Genomic DNA, 15262 nt, shown 5'->3' with positions numbered 1-15262 from the left:
CGACGAAATAGCCCAACAATGCGTAAAAAGTCGATATTTGCTTAATCTAGCAGTTGTAGACTTATCGATACTATCGTTTCGATAGTATCGAAAAGTTATCATTTCCCTCAGATCTTACAAAAAAATCACTGTTCACATCATTTGACACAATATTCAATGAATATTTAATATATCTTAGAAGAATTATTAATACTTTACCAAAACTAAACAAGGTTCAAAGTGAACTGAAAGTTCTCTCATAATTCTCATATGTTGTTCCCAGTGATATTTTAACAAAACAATTTTAATTCAAATTGCATTCAAAATTGAACAGATTTAGTGTTGCTCAAAAATATTTAGCTAGAATAAAATATTTATTAAATATAGTGAAAAATTCCACAACTTTTAATCATTTTATTTGTATTGTCCAACTTTACCCTCAAAGTGTCCAAAATTACAAGCTGTCCCAAATTGCAAGCAAAAAATAGTTACACATACTTATCTACCACAAATTTATTTCAAAATCGCTTGTTTGACTGGTAATTTTTCGTTTTTTACAAATATTTTTATATTGAAATTTAACATGGCGAAAAGTGGTCAAATCGGTAGAAAATTTTACCACTTGTGGCCATTCACTTTTGTTGGTTCTTTTTTAATACAATGCAATTATTTAAACTGGTTAATGAATTCTTATGTTTTTAGCTATATTTAAGATAGTTTGCATTAGTTTTTTTCCTGATGAAAATTGATAAACAGTTAATTTCTTTTTGTGTTTAGAAGCCTTGCTTAAAGTCAAATATAAATCACAGACTAAAGAGGCTATTTAAACTGATAATCTTCAAATCAGAATAATTTTTAGCGCTTGCAATTTGTACGTAATGCCTTTGGTACACCTTTGATCACCATCAAACGATTTGCATAGGTCTATGCCGCTTTTTCAGTCTCAAAATTCGATTGAATTAAATTTAATAACGTGTGATGTTTGAAAGAGGAAAAAAAAAGAAAAATGCGAAAGAGTAGGACAGATATATGCAAAGCTTTTAAAAGAAGAAAAGGATGTGAATTTTGACTTGATGAAATTTTTCTGATGTACTATAAAAGGTATGCCGGAGTCATTAATAATCCAAAATATTCAATCCATCAAAATTAATTTACAAAATAAATTACATTTTCAAGAGTTTTGAAAATATTTGATTACATAAATTTGAATTTTCTACTAAGAACTTGACTTGACTATAAGTGGAAAGACTAGTCGTTAAGTAGCCCTCTAATCTTCATCCAGAATAACTCAAAATTTCTTAAAGTTTTGTGTTATTTTACAAAATTAAAAAAAAAGAATATTTTTCTTTCCAAAGTTCAGCCAAACAAGAGTACAAGAGTTTCTATTTTGTGGTTTTAATTTTAGGTTTCTATGTAGTGGCCAAAAGTGGTTACTTTAGTGGCCAATGGAAAATGGGAATTATTGGGAATTAATGGGAATTAGTGGTTACTTTAGGGAATGAAAAAATTTCTTTTAATGCAAACTAAGGTAAAGTGTCCTCGAGTCGACCGGTTCCTCGACTCGACCGGTGGACCAATTTTTGACTGTTTGATGATCAATTTCTATGAAAATGTCACTGACTCGTATTTATTTATTGAATAATTGACCTATTAATGTTAGATCATACGCCAAATATTAAGGCAAATATAAATAAATTGAATAAATAACTCTACCGGTCGAATTGAGGAACCGGTCGACTTAAGGGCACTTTACCTTACTACGCAACTTCAAGCTAAATTTAATAAATCCAGCTTTAAAAGGATTCAATAAAATATTTTTATTTGATTTTCATTTTTTATTAAGCAGCTTGGTTTTATACATATCTACCCTCCCGACTTTAACTAAAAAGGACACTCCTGGAAAAAACTACCATATCAAAAGTTTTCTTTTCTCCATTTAAACCACATGTTTCTTCCACATAATTGAGATTTGCAGATTGATGGTTGTATCTTTTTTTTCTGCTGTCCCTTACGGTAGCTCTCTTCTGCAATATTAAATAAAATTGCAAAATGACCATCAGTGCAAGATTTTCTGCCCTAACTTGATGTCTTTTTTATGCTAAAACTGGACACAACTGAAAGATGATGGAAAATTGTCCCCTGACCTTCAGAAATGACAAAATAATTTATTTTATTGTTCTTTTTTTTTACCACAAATTGTTTTTTTTTCGCATCAGGATAAATCTGCAGTTGGAGAGTTTAGTGAGCTCCCTGCAGGCATGGCAGCAGCTCGAAAGTGGTTTGATGGAATTCCAAGAGGCTCTGGGTAAGGATAAGGGTGCTCTCAAGGGATTGCGTGGAGCTCTGGAATCTGGAAGGACGACACCGGTGGATTTGGCGCATGATGTGAAGGAAGTGGCTAAACTTTTGTCGGAGAAAGTCGAAATGACTCTTCAGGTGAGTTGATGAAATGAATGAGAGGGAAAATCCATTTTTAGCAATATCATGTGACCTTTTGGCCTGGATTGTGCCTTTCCTAGGGAACTCTGGAGTAAAAAAAAAATCCATTTTCACTGCCTCACAGTCCCTCCCGGAAAGAAGAGAGAAACATATTAAATTTGGAAGTTGTGTTAGTATGTATATCTTTGGGGTGGAAATTTTCTATGTAGTCCTTATGGCTCTTGGAGGATCGGTATTCGATGTTGTGTGTGGACCTGAGAAAAAGAGGGTGAGACAGTTTCCATTGGGGGACAGAGAAGCACGTGACTTGCCCACAAATGTCACTCTTAAATAGTTGGTGTGTGTATCGTGAAAGAGCTCAAATTCACGGAGGAAAAGGCAAGTTTGTGTGTGTCCAATGCCTTGATGACAAAACGCGTTCTCTCCTTCAATTTCCCAACCATCATCCTCCAGAGCCCCAGAGAAAGACGTAGGTGGTGGGAAAGTGAGGGTAGGACGTGCAAGAAAAGCCCAGGGAGAATAGGAGGATTTTGGGCATCATGTAAAGTAGGTTTCTTGTCTCACTGTGACACAAAATTTACTGGAGGGAAATCGATTTTTTCTTCATCATCTCAATTCTTTCACCCACATTTCAACTCAAAAGAAAAATCCCGCACCCTTGATGATGAAAATTGCATAACATACGTCTTACATGCCCCTCTCTCTCTCTCTCTCTCGTGAAAATGCTCAAAAGTGCATAAATTTCCAATTTAATAAATGTTTAATTCCATGGGAGTTTTCCAAGGCAACAAAAGTGTGCAAAGAAAAAAAAAGAGGAGGCAAAAGCTTGGAAGTGAAAAATGCAGACAATAAATTCAAATCAAAGTGAGAAATTTACCTTTTGCCTGCCACGTATAAAGCACTCAAATCAACATGGCACTTGACTCAAGGGATAAATTCATCTTTCACCCTCGTTTTTTGCCATATGGAGTGAATTCGAAGGAATCTTTTACGGAATTTTGGGTTGAAATTTTACTCTCCATTCTTTGGTGTGAATAGAGGGATTTTAATCTCTCAATTGAACTCAATAAAAAATGGTATAAAAAGCTAAAAATCTGTCTGATAAAAGAATAAGCTAAAGATTAGCCAAGGAATACTCGTCAAATGCATCAAGGATAAACAAGAAGGATGATTGAAATTAAATGTAAATTATTGGCATTATGAAGAGGTATATTTTTTTTTAGATATTTCGTATTTTTCTTATCAACAGAAATTAGAAAAAAAACGTTCTAAATAAATATGCGTTGAAAAGGACTTCAAGACCTTTCCAACTATGTACCTTTTATTCAAATCAGTTAAACCATTTAGCAAAAAATTGAAAACAAAAATTATTTCGTGGAAAATTGATGTGTTACGTCTAACGCACAATAACTTTTGTTTTGTAAACATGTTTTTAACATTTCAGTGAGAGTGAATGAAACATAGATCTAGTCATCTCGCTCATTCTCATGAGAAATTTTGATAACATGTTTAAAAACAAAAGTTATTGTGCGTTGGTCATTAGTTCGCCATTTTGTTTCACAATAGCCACGGTTCTTAAGATAAACTTCAATATAAAATCAAGAAAATTTAATAGTTTTTATTACTTTTTTTTGCAAAATGTCTCGAAAATGATCTTTAGATTTAAGTCATTTACACATTGCAAGAATTTTCGTCAAAAAATGTTCTGTATTGACGAAATTTTAAGAACAAATCAGTTAGTTTTTTATTTTTTAGATTTGCAATAACGATTAAAATGTTTTACAATTCATGAACTACCAAATACAGGATATACTTTCCTTAGAACCGACGTTAGGGGAATTTAGTAGAAGGAAATCGGAATTCGTTAGGGAAGTGTAGTCACTCTTAGAAAAACGGCAATCCTTTTCAAAGGTCTCGGCTCGGTTTCACACTGATGAACAAGATCTTTCATAAAGATCTTTCAGTAATTCGACGTTTTAAAACAGGAATTAAAATCAAGAAATACTATTAAAAATGAAAAATTCAGGAAATCGTGATTTTTATTAAAATCAATATTTACTTTATTTAGAAAAGCAAAATCAATAACGAAATGTCGAAAACCCAAAATAGGAAATTCTATATAATTTGCAATTTCGTAAAATATGGATATATGTTGCCTTGTTTATTTTAACATTAAGACGGCGATGGACGCTAACTGTTTCTTAAATTGCTTATAATCTAACCCTTTCTGTGCTTTGAAAAGATTTATTCTCAATAGCGTGCACTGTTGTTATAAATAAATAAATCTAATTTTCGTAACTTAATACGTAAATTTTCGGTTTTGGATTGGAAATACTGAATCGCTGTCTTCGTTATTTAAGGTGGACATATCTCTTACCAATTTTCAATAGTCCGTTTTCAAGCATGTTTCACGTATGTTTCAGTAAGTAATGCATTTGATATCATCGATTTCATTATAGAAAAGTCAGAATTAAAGGCACCGATCTGCAAGCGTTATTGACTGAAACCTTTTGGAAATATCAATAGCCATTGTTACCGACGACTTATTAAACAATTTGAAACATGCAATTCTTAAGGGTATCCACGGAGATTTATACGTACTCTCAATAATTAAAACATATTTAAAAATTATTATGTTAGTACTTATCTTAAATAAAAAATGAAACAGGATACGGGACACGCCTCTTACGTTGATACATTTGAAAAAAAAAATGAAATAGTGAAAATTGAAAAAAAAAAAACAAAAAAGAGCAAAGATTGTAAGGTAAAATGTACTAAAATCACGATAACAACACCAGTAACACACGATAACAGACTATCGCATGAGAGATAAAACTGTTTTATAAATGAGATTCTTGAATATTTCAAAAATATTTAATTGGTCCTTATCATGAATGCTTTTCTCTTCTGGGTCTTTATTACCATTTCTTACATGATAGTATTAATAATACTTCTTTTTATTGAAGTTCTCTCCCACAAAAACGATTTTATTAGTTGTTTTTTTTTCTCATTTAAGTTGATCAATTTATTTTAAAACCTGTAAACTTGCTACTTCTTTAATTTTATCATACAAAGCTTGGAATGTTTAAAAGAGAAATATTTTTAATCCTGGACTATTCTGGAATAAGAAATTTAGGAAAGCAAAAGATGTTGCCGGAATAGGCAATACTACCTCACCGGAGAGACGCTCACAAAGTAGGGGAAAGTGACCATGCTTGATACGATCCAAGCTTGATAATAACTATTTTTTTCCTACGTTAATCAATAATTATGACTCACAGCAATATATTTTAATAGCTGGTCCTAAGCCTCACATTTCCTAAAAAAATTAGGATCCCAGCTCTTTTTCCCTAGTTTCAGGAAGCAAAAATTAAAAATGTGTCCAAAACTGTAATTTCGATACATGATATTTCATAAGTATTTCTTAATTAATGTCGCTGTTCAGGAAAACTATTATCATAGGCACCTAGAGGGTTCATCAGTATTAATATTTATGTAAAAATATTTTTACTTGGGGACACTGTTTTTGTGGGTGGTAACAAATTCATAAATTCTACCTGTGTCCATCCTATATTTTAAGAATGGTCCATGAATGATAATTTAAAAGTGGTAACTCTATCATTAGATGTGATTCTTTCATAATTACACCTATTGTAATCCTACAATTTTATCGACAATTGACATAGCCTTCAACCCTGTTGCCTGAATTTTAAGGTTGCAGAGTGACATTTTCATGGACGCAAAGTGAAAAAATGGTTTTCACTAGCGCCCTAATGTCATAAAAACATGGCTTAGAAAAATTAGATAAAAGTAATTTTAAAACTAATAACCAGTCATATAAACGATTTAAGCAGATAGATTAGAGTTCCGTCTAAATATTGATGTGCAATTTTTTGTATCCGGTGAATTTTTTGCAGTGAAAATGGGCCTCCGAATTATCGAATCAATTATTATACAGGAAGGCCCCGGACCCAACTTGTATAAAAATCGCCACTGAATTTCCATTTTTTTCTTGAAGAAAATCTAAGATTTTTCAGGAACTATTTGAGGTGGGATTATGAACCTAATAAGTGAGACACTTTTTTGTCATAGTGGAAGAATCGCTTCGGTCTGTGTGATACTCAGAAAATAATCACAAATCTTGGAAATCATTTTACAGTATCAAGCATGGTCACTTTCCCCTATATATTTTTTTGGCATTGAATAAATGAGCAGTAAAAAGTTAAAATTGATCAGTATCAAAGAAATTTGAAACAATGATATTGTCGTCCAAATTTTGGCAAAGGGAAAATAATGGGCTTTTCCCTCTACATGGAACTATTTTAAATGTTAAATATATAAATTAGACCCATTTTTGTAAAGATTTAAGTTTTTTACTGACCATAATTAGATATTTTACTGCTCATTTTTAATTTTTTACTGATCATTTAGAATTTTTTACTGCTCGTTTGTTTTTTGCCTATTTTTTTAAGCGAAATACAGGGTCCAGTTGGGAAATTTCACCAGAAATTTAAAGATTGATTCACTATTAACATAAACAGAAACAATCTTTAATGAAAATTAATCAATTTTCATGAAAAACACCGAAGGAAAACTTCCACTTTCCACACTGAATTTTTACAACGCAATTTAAATTCAAATTATATCTTAAATTTAACGGTCTTTGTGTTAATACATCCTAAAAGCAAAATGAATTCATTGACTATTTGAAGATTACATATATAATTTTAATTTATTTATTTCCATGACCGAAATTACACTCAAAGTGGCCGAAATTAGAAGCTGGCCGAAATTTGGCACACTTCCCCTACGTCCTTTTCTTTAAAATGTTTTAATCATAAAATAGTCTTGCCTAAAGGATTGATTCAACGAATTTAACAAATAAATTTTATCCATAATTCTCCTGAGAAATTCCTTATAGTTAATTATCCGATGACAACTATTTCATGTTACAAATTTGTCAAACACAAATTGGGTTAGTAGAGAGAGAGAGAGGAGGGTTGGAAAATTGTTCATTCACTCGATTTCATTGAATTCATCTTCATTTTGTTGCATAATCGACAGTCATTTGTGTGGGAGATGAAATATAATAATTTTGTAACACAATTTTGCATATGAAGGGCCAACAATGATTAAATCATGAATGAAAAAGGGGTTCGAGAATTTCTCTTCAATCCATCCACCCCTATACACACAAATTGACTCAAATAACCCCTCTCAAATTTTGATATTTGCTCCTTTGCTTGATGCAATGCACGGGAGAGAAAAAAAGGAAGGCAAAGGATATGTGTAAATAACTAAAATATATACACCCAGAAAAGCCTTGAGAAGTTAAGGAAGGGAGATAAAGGGATGGAGGGAGGAATTGAGCAGGAGATTTTCCATGTCATTCCTCGGAGTTCAATGGAGAAAGTCTTCTTTCAGTGCATTGGAATTTTTCATGGAAGGGAGGGAGGAAGAGAAAGTAGGACTCAGGGAAACTTCATTAAAATCATAATCCAAATTTACGACCTAAAAGAATTTCCATTATCCACAATTGTCTCTGTGACGTCAGATCAGAGGATGATTTGTGTTCTGCAATTTAATCGGATATCTTGGCGTCTTTCCGTGGGAGGCAGGGAAATTCCAGAGAGTTTCTAGGATATTCCATGCAATATTTCGATGTTATTTCTTTCATTGCAGAACAAACTCCAGGCGGATAGTATCTTCCTGCATCCATCGACAGCCATTCTCTATCATGGAAAATCCTCGTCGAATGGTTCACTGTCCGACAGTGGAATTTCCGATGGAGGCTGTGGCTCAGATGGGGGTTTGTCTGAGCGGGAGAGACGCCTTGGAACACTCAGGCGACTGGCCAAGCAGCTAGAGAATGCTCTTGCGCCTGGATCAGCGGCTCTTAGGTCGATTTTCCAGCGAATGGAAGCAGCAGAGAGTGAACTGAAGCAACTTCAGGACACTTGTCGTGAGCTCATTGTCCGTACAACGGCAGTGACTCACAAACCACCATCCCATGGAGGGAGTTCTGAGGAGTCTGAGGGTCACAAATCAAGTGGTGTGCAGAAGAAAAAATCCGCTCAAAGGTGAGTGTCTCCTTGCAATTTATCCCATGATCCAAGACAAAGTGACAAAGAACAACTGTCTCTCTCTCTAAAAATTTAATGAATTTAAATTAAGCAATCAAATGAGTCACTTCTAGCCCGAGAGAGTCTCCTTGAAGAAGTGTTTTAACTTGGATGGGAGGGAAGGGAAAATATGCAAATAGATTGTGGCTTAAGATATCTACCCTTCTGGTGTGAGCGAAGGAGTCTCTCTTGGTCATGATGAAAAAGATTCTTCAAGGAAAATTATTTGCATCCTAATAAGAAAATTAACACGACACATTCATTCCATGTATCTCCTTATTCATCACACAGTTTCTCCTCTTTCACTCTCTTGTGGGAATTTCTCACAAGGGAACTTGGTTAATTTGCCTACAAGACTTCTTGATTATTTCTTGATTAGTTTTCTCTAAGGTTACACTTAGAGAGGAGTTCAAAATACTCCACAAAAAAAAGGAAAAAAAGAATCTAACCGAAGGATAGTGAATTTTGAAATTGAGAGAAAGTCGTTGTAGTTTTATGACTCCTTTTGAAAGGATTCCATTAGTGGTTAGTGCTGGCTCTTCAAGAGAGTTTGCGGGATAAACAAGGGGTAGCAGAATATTTTTCGTTAAAAAGTTCGGAGTACATTTTTTCATTGTGTTTTTATTATGATTTCATAGCTTAGGAAAATCTTGGCGAATTTTTGTTCCTTTTGACTGATTTTTGAATTAAAAGCTTGAGAATTGATAATTGAGGACAGACGACAGCGCCACTCCCGGGCAAAAACAGTGCCCTCTTGCGGAGGAAAAGGCTGTCAGTGAATTCTGATTAATTGTCTTCTGTTTGCAATCATTTGCAATGCATATAATATTCCTTAAAAATAAAGCAATTTAGCTACTCCGAAAAAGAAATAATGAAAATCTGAAAAAATAGAAAAAAATTAAATATAATTAAATAAAATCGATGAGAATTAGGAATCTTTTTAGTTGAAAATATTTAATTACAAATATAGCGTAAAATGAGGTAATTTGGAATCATTTACAATTTGGGCCACTTGAGATTTTCTCACTGTTTCAGATGTGCAAAGAGAAAATAAAGACCGCCAAATTAGAAGAAAAAGATGATTAAGAATAAAAGGAACAATTTTTTTCCTTCTAGATCTCTATAAGTGAGAAAATCTGAAATGTCCCAAATTGTAAATGGTTCCAAATTACCTCATTTTACCCTATTTAAGAGTTTTGTTAATAACAAAAAAACTTCCTAGAAATCATTTCTTAACTCTTTAACGACGAGGCACTTTTTACGGGCTGAAAATCAACAATAAAAATTAAACTGAGGAACATAATCAATGATAAGTCTTACATCTAACGTTGGAAAGTCCAACATAGAGTCTTATTTGGCGTATTTTGTGCTTCTATGAACGATAAGGACAAAAATAGCCCAAAAATTTAACTATTTTTTTCTGAAAAAACCAATGAATAATATTTTTCGGTTTAATGAAAAATATTACGTATGAGTATTGTAGTTTTTATTTCCAAAAGGATTTTGATTAAAAAAAATTGGAAGAATAAAAAATAAATAAAATCAATTAAGAATTTGAGAATTTAAAAATTCGCCATTTTTGAGCTTAAATATTTACTACATAACAAATAGTTAGAGACTTGCAAAAAATATTCTAGATTCCTTAAACCTTTTACTTTGCAATTATGTACAGACATAAGAAAAAAAAAGTTTAGGTAGTCAGGAAAAATTATTTTCTTTATGGGACACCGGTGTTCCAATCACCCTTAAAAGGTTAACCTGAAAATGTTTCCCAAACTTACGACTATTTTTGGGACAGAGGGAGTATTAAAAAATGCTTTCAAACAATTAATAATAAGTTTTTTTTAAGGTTCAAAAGATTTTTTAAACCTTATAAAAACTTATTGCCATTGTGACAAATTTTGTTACTTTAGAAAGAAAATGTTATGGAATGTGAGGTTATGTAAAATCTGACCTACAAATAGCCAACAATTAAAACGCCAAATTCAATAATTTGTGTAGACATTTCAACATACGCAATTTAATTTTCAATTGGGCATTTTATTGTCTTCTATTCAGCCTTATTGTCTTATTGAACTAAAAGCCTCGTCGGAAGTATCGTATATTAAACATAACCTCAAAGCCTAGTAATGATGATTGCAGTACAAAATCTTTTAGGTTTTTTTCCGAATGCATGTCTTGTCATTTATTACACCTTTAAGAAGAAATCCAGCCTGAAAAAGTCTCTGGGAATAAGGTTAGGAGAGACCGGGGTAAAATTAGCCACCAAATGTACTTTTTTTATAGCGTATAATTTTACAAAGAATGTTTGTATGAGGCTGCTAAATATTTCAATAAATAGAAAGGTAAGTATATATTTAGAATAAAAAGTGGTTTCCTCAATATTCCTTCGCAGGCGAACTATAAGATACCAATACCTAATACTAGACGTGGCTAATTCTGCCCCGGTCTCCCCTATATGCAATTTTTTGGTCTTAGAACTTAAATATAATTTCTCCTAATAGATTTATTGATTATTGTCAGTGATTAGAATTTATTGTAATTCTGAGGATTTTAAAAGTTTGAGATTACGAAAGAAATCAGAAAAGAGAAAGAAAGGAGACATTGCGTCTCGAATATTTAGGGTTGCCTCAGCAGAGCATTTATTGCTATAAGGCGGGAAATTTAAGCTCTACAAAATGAACAAAAAATGTTCGTCAATTGATGATGTTACGAACAAGGTTTGCATAAAACTACAAACTATTGCGAAGTTTTTAGTAGGGTTTGAGCTTTATAAGCATTATACGGGCTTCAGATCTAAGGCTTAGCCTTATGGCTTAACTTCTTTAATATCCTTTCAGTCAAGATTTTTTGGAAAATTTTGACTTAGGATTGAATTATTTAGGGCACATCACCTATTACATTTTGAAAAATCAATGAAATCAGTTGCTGATTAAGGTTTTGAGACCCTCAGGAACTGGGCTAAACCTCTAGCCTGAAGACGATCTTACGTACGTTCCCAGTAGGAATTCATAAACATTGTTTTTGTGAGTTAAAATATGCATTGATTTATTTAAGGTTAGGTACAGCATAACCTCACATTTTGAAATTGTATGTACCTGCTGCTACCCCTTGATTTTCCTAAAGCTCTCGAATTTCATCGAGAGTGCTTCTGCAGGATGCGATTTTAAAGAATAACAATATAAATAATGTGTGTAACACCATGGTCATCATAAAATAATGTTTTTCAGACTTTCTCCCTCTTGAGTGAAATCAATCGTGAATTTTACAAGTTTTTCCCATACTTTTATCCGCCACTCTCGCAGTAATTTGAAGGGTGGATTATCTTTGGAAGTCTTTAAGTCAATTTTGATGAAGGAAAATGGACATTTTTAGTGAAGGATATTATCATAGAAAATTGCAAGTTAAATTTACTTCTCATGTGGATCATCATAAAAATGTTTTTTTTTTGTTTGTATGAATTTATCTTACCGTCAAATGGGTGTGAAATCATATTACAAAACATTGCGAAGTAGGAGTTTAATTGTCTTTTTTACGACTTTAATTACATTGAAAATGAGTTTTCTTTTCTCATTTTCATGCAACTGTGACTCTGGTTCTTGAGGGGAAATAGATACTAGAGAGAGAGAGACAAGGAGAGAGAGTGACTCTTCTGTGAGGAAAGTTTTGTAGGTGAAGTTTTTCTAATGAGATTTTTTTTATGACTTTGTTCTTGCACTTGGAAAAAAATGTAGTAAGAGGAAGAACAAGAGACGTTCACCGCAGAATAGTTTGATTGTGGGAGGAAGTTCTTCCGCTAAGCCAGTAGTTCCGGCTTCAATTGAAAATGCTGCGGCTCTGGTGAAGAATCGACGAGCTGTTCTTTTGGCTGCGGCATCTGATGGGGATCCTGATGATCCAGACAATGGGGCAAGTGGGTGTTTGGATGAGGAGGATGATGAGGGAGAGGGAAAGAAGCAGACATGGGCATGGCGAGTGGCTAAGATTGCTATTCCTGTACAAATAGCCCTTGTATCGCTTTTTTGTGCTGCTTGCTTTCTTGAGCCCCATTGCTGTGATGCCCTGAACAATTTTTCCATGAGTTTCTCACCACAGCTCAAGTACATCCGTGGTCCACCGCCAATCTAGAGATGACATCGTCCAGGTATTTACATGAATCATTATAGTTTTCCACCCCAAAAAACATCATGACGCGATTGAGTTAACAATCCTCAAGTGTTCTTAAATGCCCTTTATGCAGAAGCATTTTCTTTGCCAACTTGCTTTAGGGCATTTAGTAGGTTTATCAGAGAGAAATTTTAAAGAAAAAAAATATTCCTATATATTTTAATAAGAAAAAGAAATATTCTTACCAATATTTTTGTTCTTAGCCTTATTCATTTGAAATTTTCTTCTAGAGAAATGTGACAAGATAGATAAATTAAATGCACAGCATTTTTTTCTGAACTATTTTAGCAATGCCAGAAACATTACTTTCTGGCATAGTTTCTTCTTAAGTACCTTAAAAGAAAAAAACATTACATCAAGTAGACAATTTTTTTTCTTGCTAGAATTTAAGCAAAAAGAAAATCTAACCTATTAACAAAAAAAAAATGAGATAATGATTAAAAAATATATCGAATAATTGCAACGAAAAAGAGTTATTAAGTGAGAGATAAAAATAAAGAAAAAAAAGAAATGATAAGAAAATTTCCGCAAAAAAAAGATCACGATAAAAATTGCTTGATAGAGAAATCTTTAGTTTTTTTGCCATTAAATTTAAGAGGTGAAGATATTAAAAAAAAACGATAAAAAAAAACAAAAAGAGGGTGTTTGGTAATTTTTATCTTGATTAATAATAATCTTATCAAAATATTTATCAATTCACATGAGAAAAAAGTACTTAAGAAACACTTAGGAAGTGCCTCTTTGAGCAATTTAAGAATATTTTTAATCAAAAACTTTGAGAGACTTTTTTTTTACCCAGGAATAATGCCTTTTAGAAAACAAATTTACTTAATTTCTTTTTCTTCTTGGGTTATCCTTGAGAGAAAAAAAAACAAGAAAACTGCCTCCTGAAAAGGAATAACTACACAAAAAAAAACTCTTAACCATAATTTTATAAGATTTTTTTAGGTAATTTAATAGAATAGTTTATTCTTCTCCGATAAATTACAGTCTAGAATTGCATGAAGCAAAAAGAAAAAATTAAAAAAAAACATGATAAGAGAATTTTTTTGGAAGGTATAAAATAATGTTAGAGAAGAAATATTTAGATATCTATTATATTAATAGAAAATACAATGAATTAATCCCACTCTTTCAGTGAATTAACCCCTCCTATCTTTTTTGATTTCTTAATTATTTCTATCTCTATAAAATATTATTATTAGACTAATAACTAATATTTTATAAATAGGAAATTTATTTTTCCTCAAATTATACACCTGTCTTTTTTTGGCGAACAAGCCAGATGGAAGTGTCTTTTGAATGGACTTTTCAATGGCTAAATTTAAAAAACACAAACTAATAATAATTTTTTCTTATTTAAAAAGAAAATATTCAAGAAAAAAATGTTTCTTTTGTATTTTTAGCCAATCTTTTTATTGCAATAAAGGTGAACTTTTGAATTCCTCAGAAAGGAAAAATAAATGTTTTTTTTTGTCCTTCGTGAAATATGATTTGTCGTGAGTTCCATCAGCAATCCTTCTAACTGCGTCTTGAGTATTCTTACTTCTGCGTTTTAAATTCGATAGAAATTTGTTCTGCGACTCTTCTATTTGTTGACGAATGTTTTGAACGGCTTTATTGTCCAGAAATTCGATTTCTTCTGCCAGTAAGTAATATACTCTATCTACTTAAGGCCTCTACACGTTAGAGAAATTTATGTCCATATTGAAGAGTTTTTTCCTACATAAGTGTAGGGAATTTCCTTCAATATGGACATAAACTTTTCTAGTGTGTAGAGGCCATTATTCGTTTTTTCTACAAACAACACGAGGTGAGTTTAAAAATTTACTACAACTTTATAATAACTAAACAAAAACTTAACATTAACAAATTAAACAAAAAAAAACCAAAAAAATATAAAAGTAAATATATAAATATTAAATTTTCTCAGTAAAAATGTTAATCTTTACAGAAATATCTATTTTTATAATGTTGCAGCAGACAGGGGGAAGTAGGGTAGCTTTGAATTTGGGCATTTTTGAAATATGGCTTTTTCTTCTGTTTTTAAATGGAACTGGATTTTACCGCGGCATAATTTAATGAATTAATTAAATTGTGAAGCTTAATGCCCAACGCATAATAACTTTTGTTTGTAAACATGTTTTTTTAAAATTTCCCATGAGAATGAGAGATGACTAGATCTAGGTCTCAAAAACATGTAAACATGTCAAAAACATGTTTACAAAACAAAATTTATTGTGCGCTAAGCATAATAGCACTATGATAAGACAAATTTCTATTTAAAAATACGAGAAAAGGCCCTATCTTAAAGTTACACCACTTCACCATATTTTTGGTTGAAATGGTCAGTATAAATGAAATTTGATCAGTATGTAAGGCAAGTGAAGTCGACCATGAATGTTGGGTCGTCATGCCAATTTAAAAAGATTTTTATTTTATTTTTTTCGAAAATTAAGCTTCTTTTCTAATTATTTATTTTTTTAAGAAGTCTTACATTAGTAGGATAATTTGGGCCAGTAGTAAACACGGGATTTACTAACGGGATAAATTTT

General features: G+C 32.1%; 1 protein-coding gene across 6 annotated transcripts in view; it reads left to right on the top strand.

The window, feature by feature from the left end:
* Positions 1 to 14171, top strand: part of LOC129809796 (klarsicht protein) — a 261812-nt gene extending 247641 nt beyond the window's left edge. For all 6 annotated transcript variants that reach the window (XM_055859892.1, XM_055859891.1, XM_055859886.1 and 3 more), the window contains 3 exons: positions 2196 to 2415; positions 8101 to 8498; positions 12275 to 14171. In XM_055859892.1, the coding sequence (XP_055715867.1) occupies positions 2196 to 2415; positions 8101 to 8498; positions 12275 to 12668 (1012 nt within the window). In that variant the 3' untranslated portion in view covers positions 12669 to 14171. The remainder of the gene's footprint in view (positions 1 to 2195; positions 2416 to 8100; positions 8499 to 12274) is intronic.
* Positions 14172 to 15262: the final 1091 nt, after the last annotated feature.

This window comes from Phlebotomus papatasi, chromosome 1, assembly GCF_024763615.1.
Source record: "Phlebotomus papatasi isolate M1 chromosome 1, Ppap_2.1, whole genome shotgun sequence".
In the NCBI taxonomy this organism is placed as follows: domain Eukaryota; kingdom Metazoa; phylum Arthropoda; class Insecta; order Diptera; family Psychodidae; genus Phlebotomus; species Phlebotomus papatasi.
Note: the sequence above shows the minus strand (reverse complement) of the source record. Positions and strands in the feature narration are given on the sequence as shown.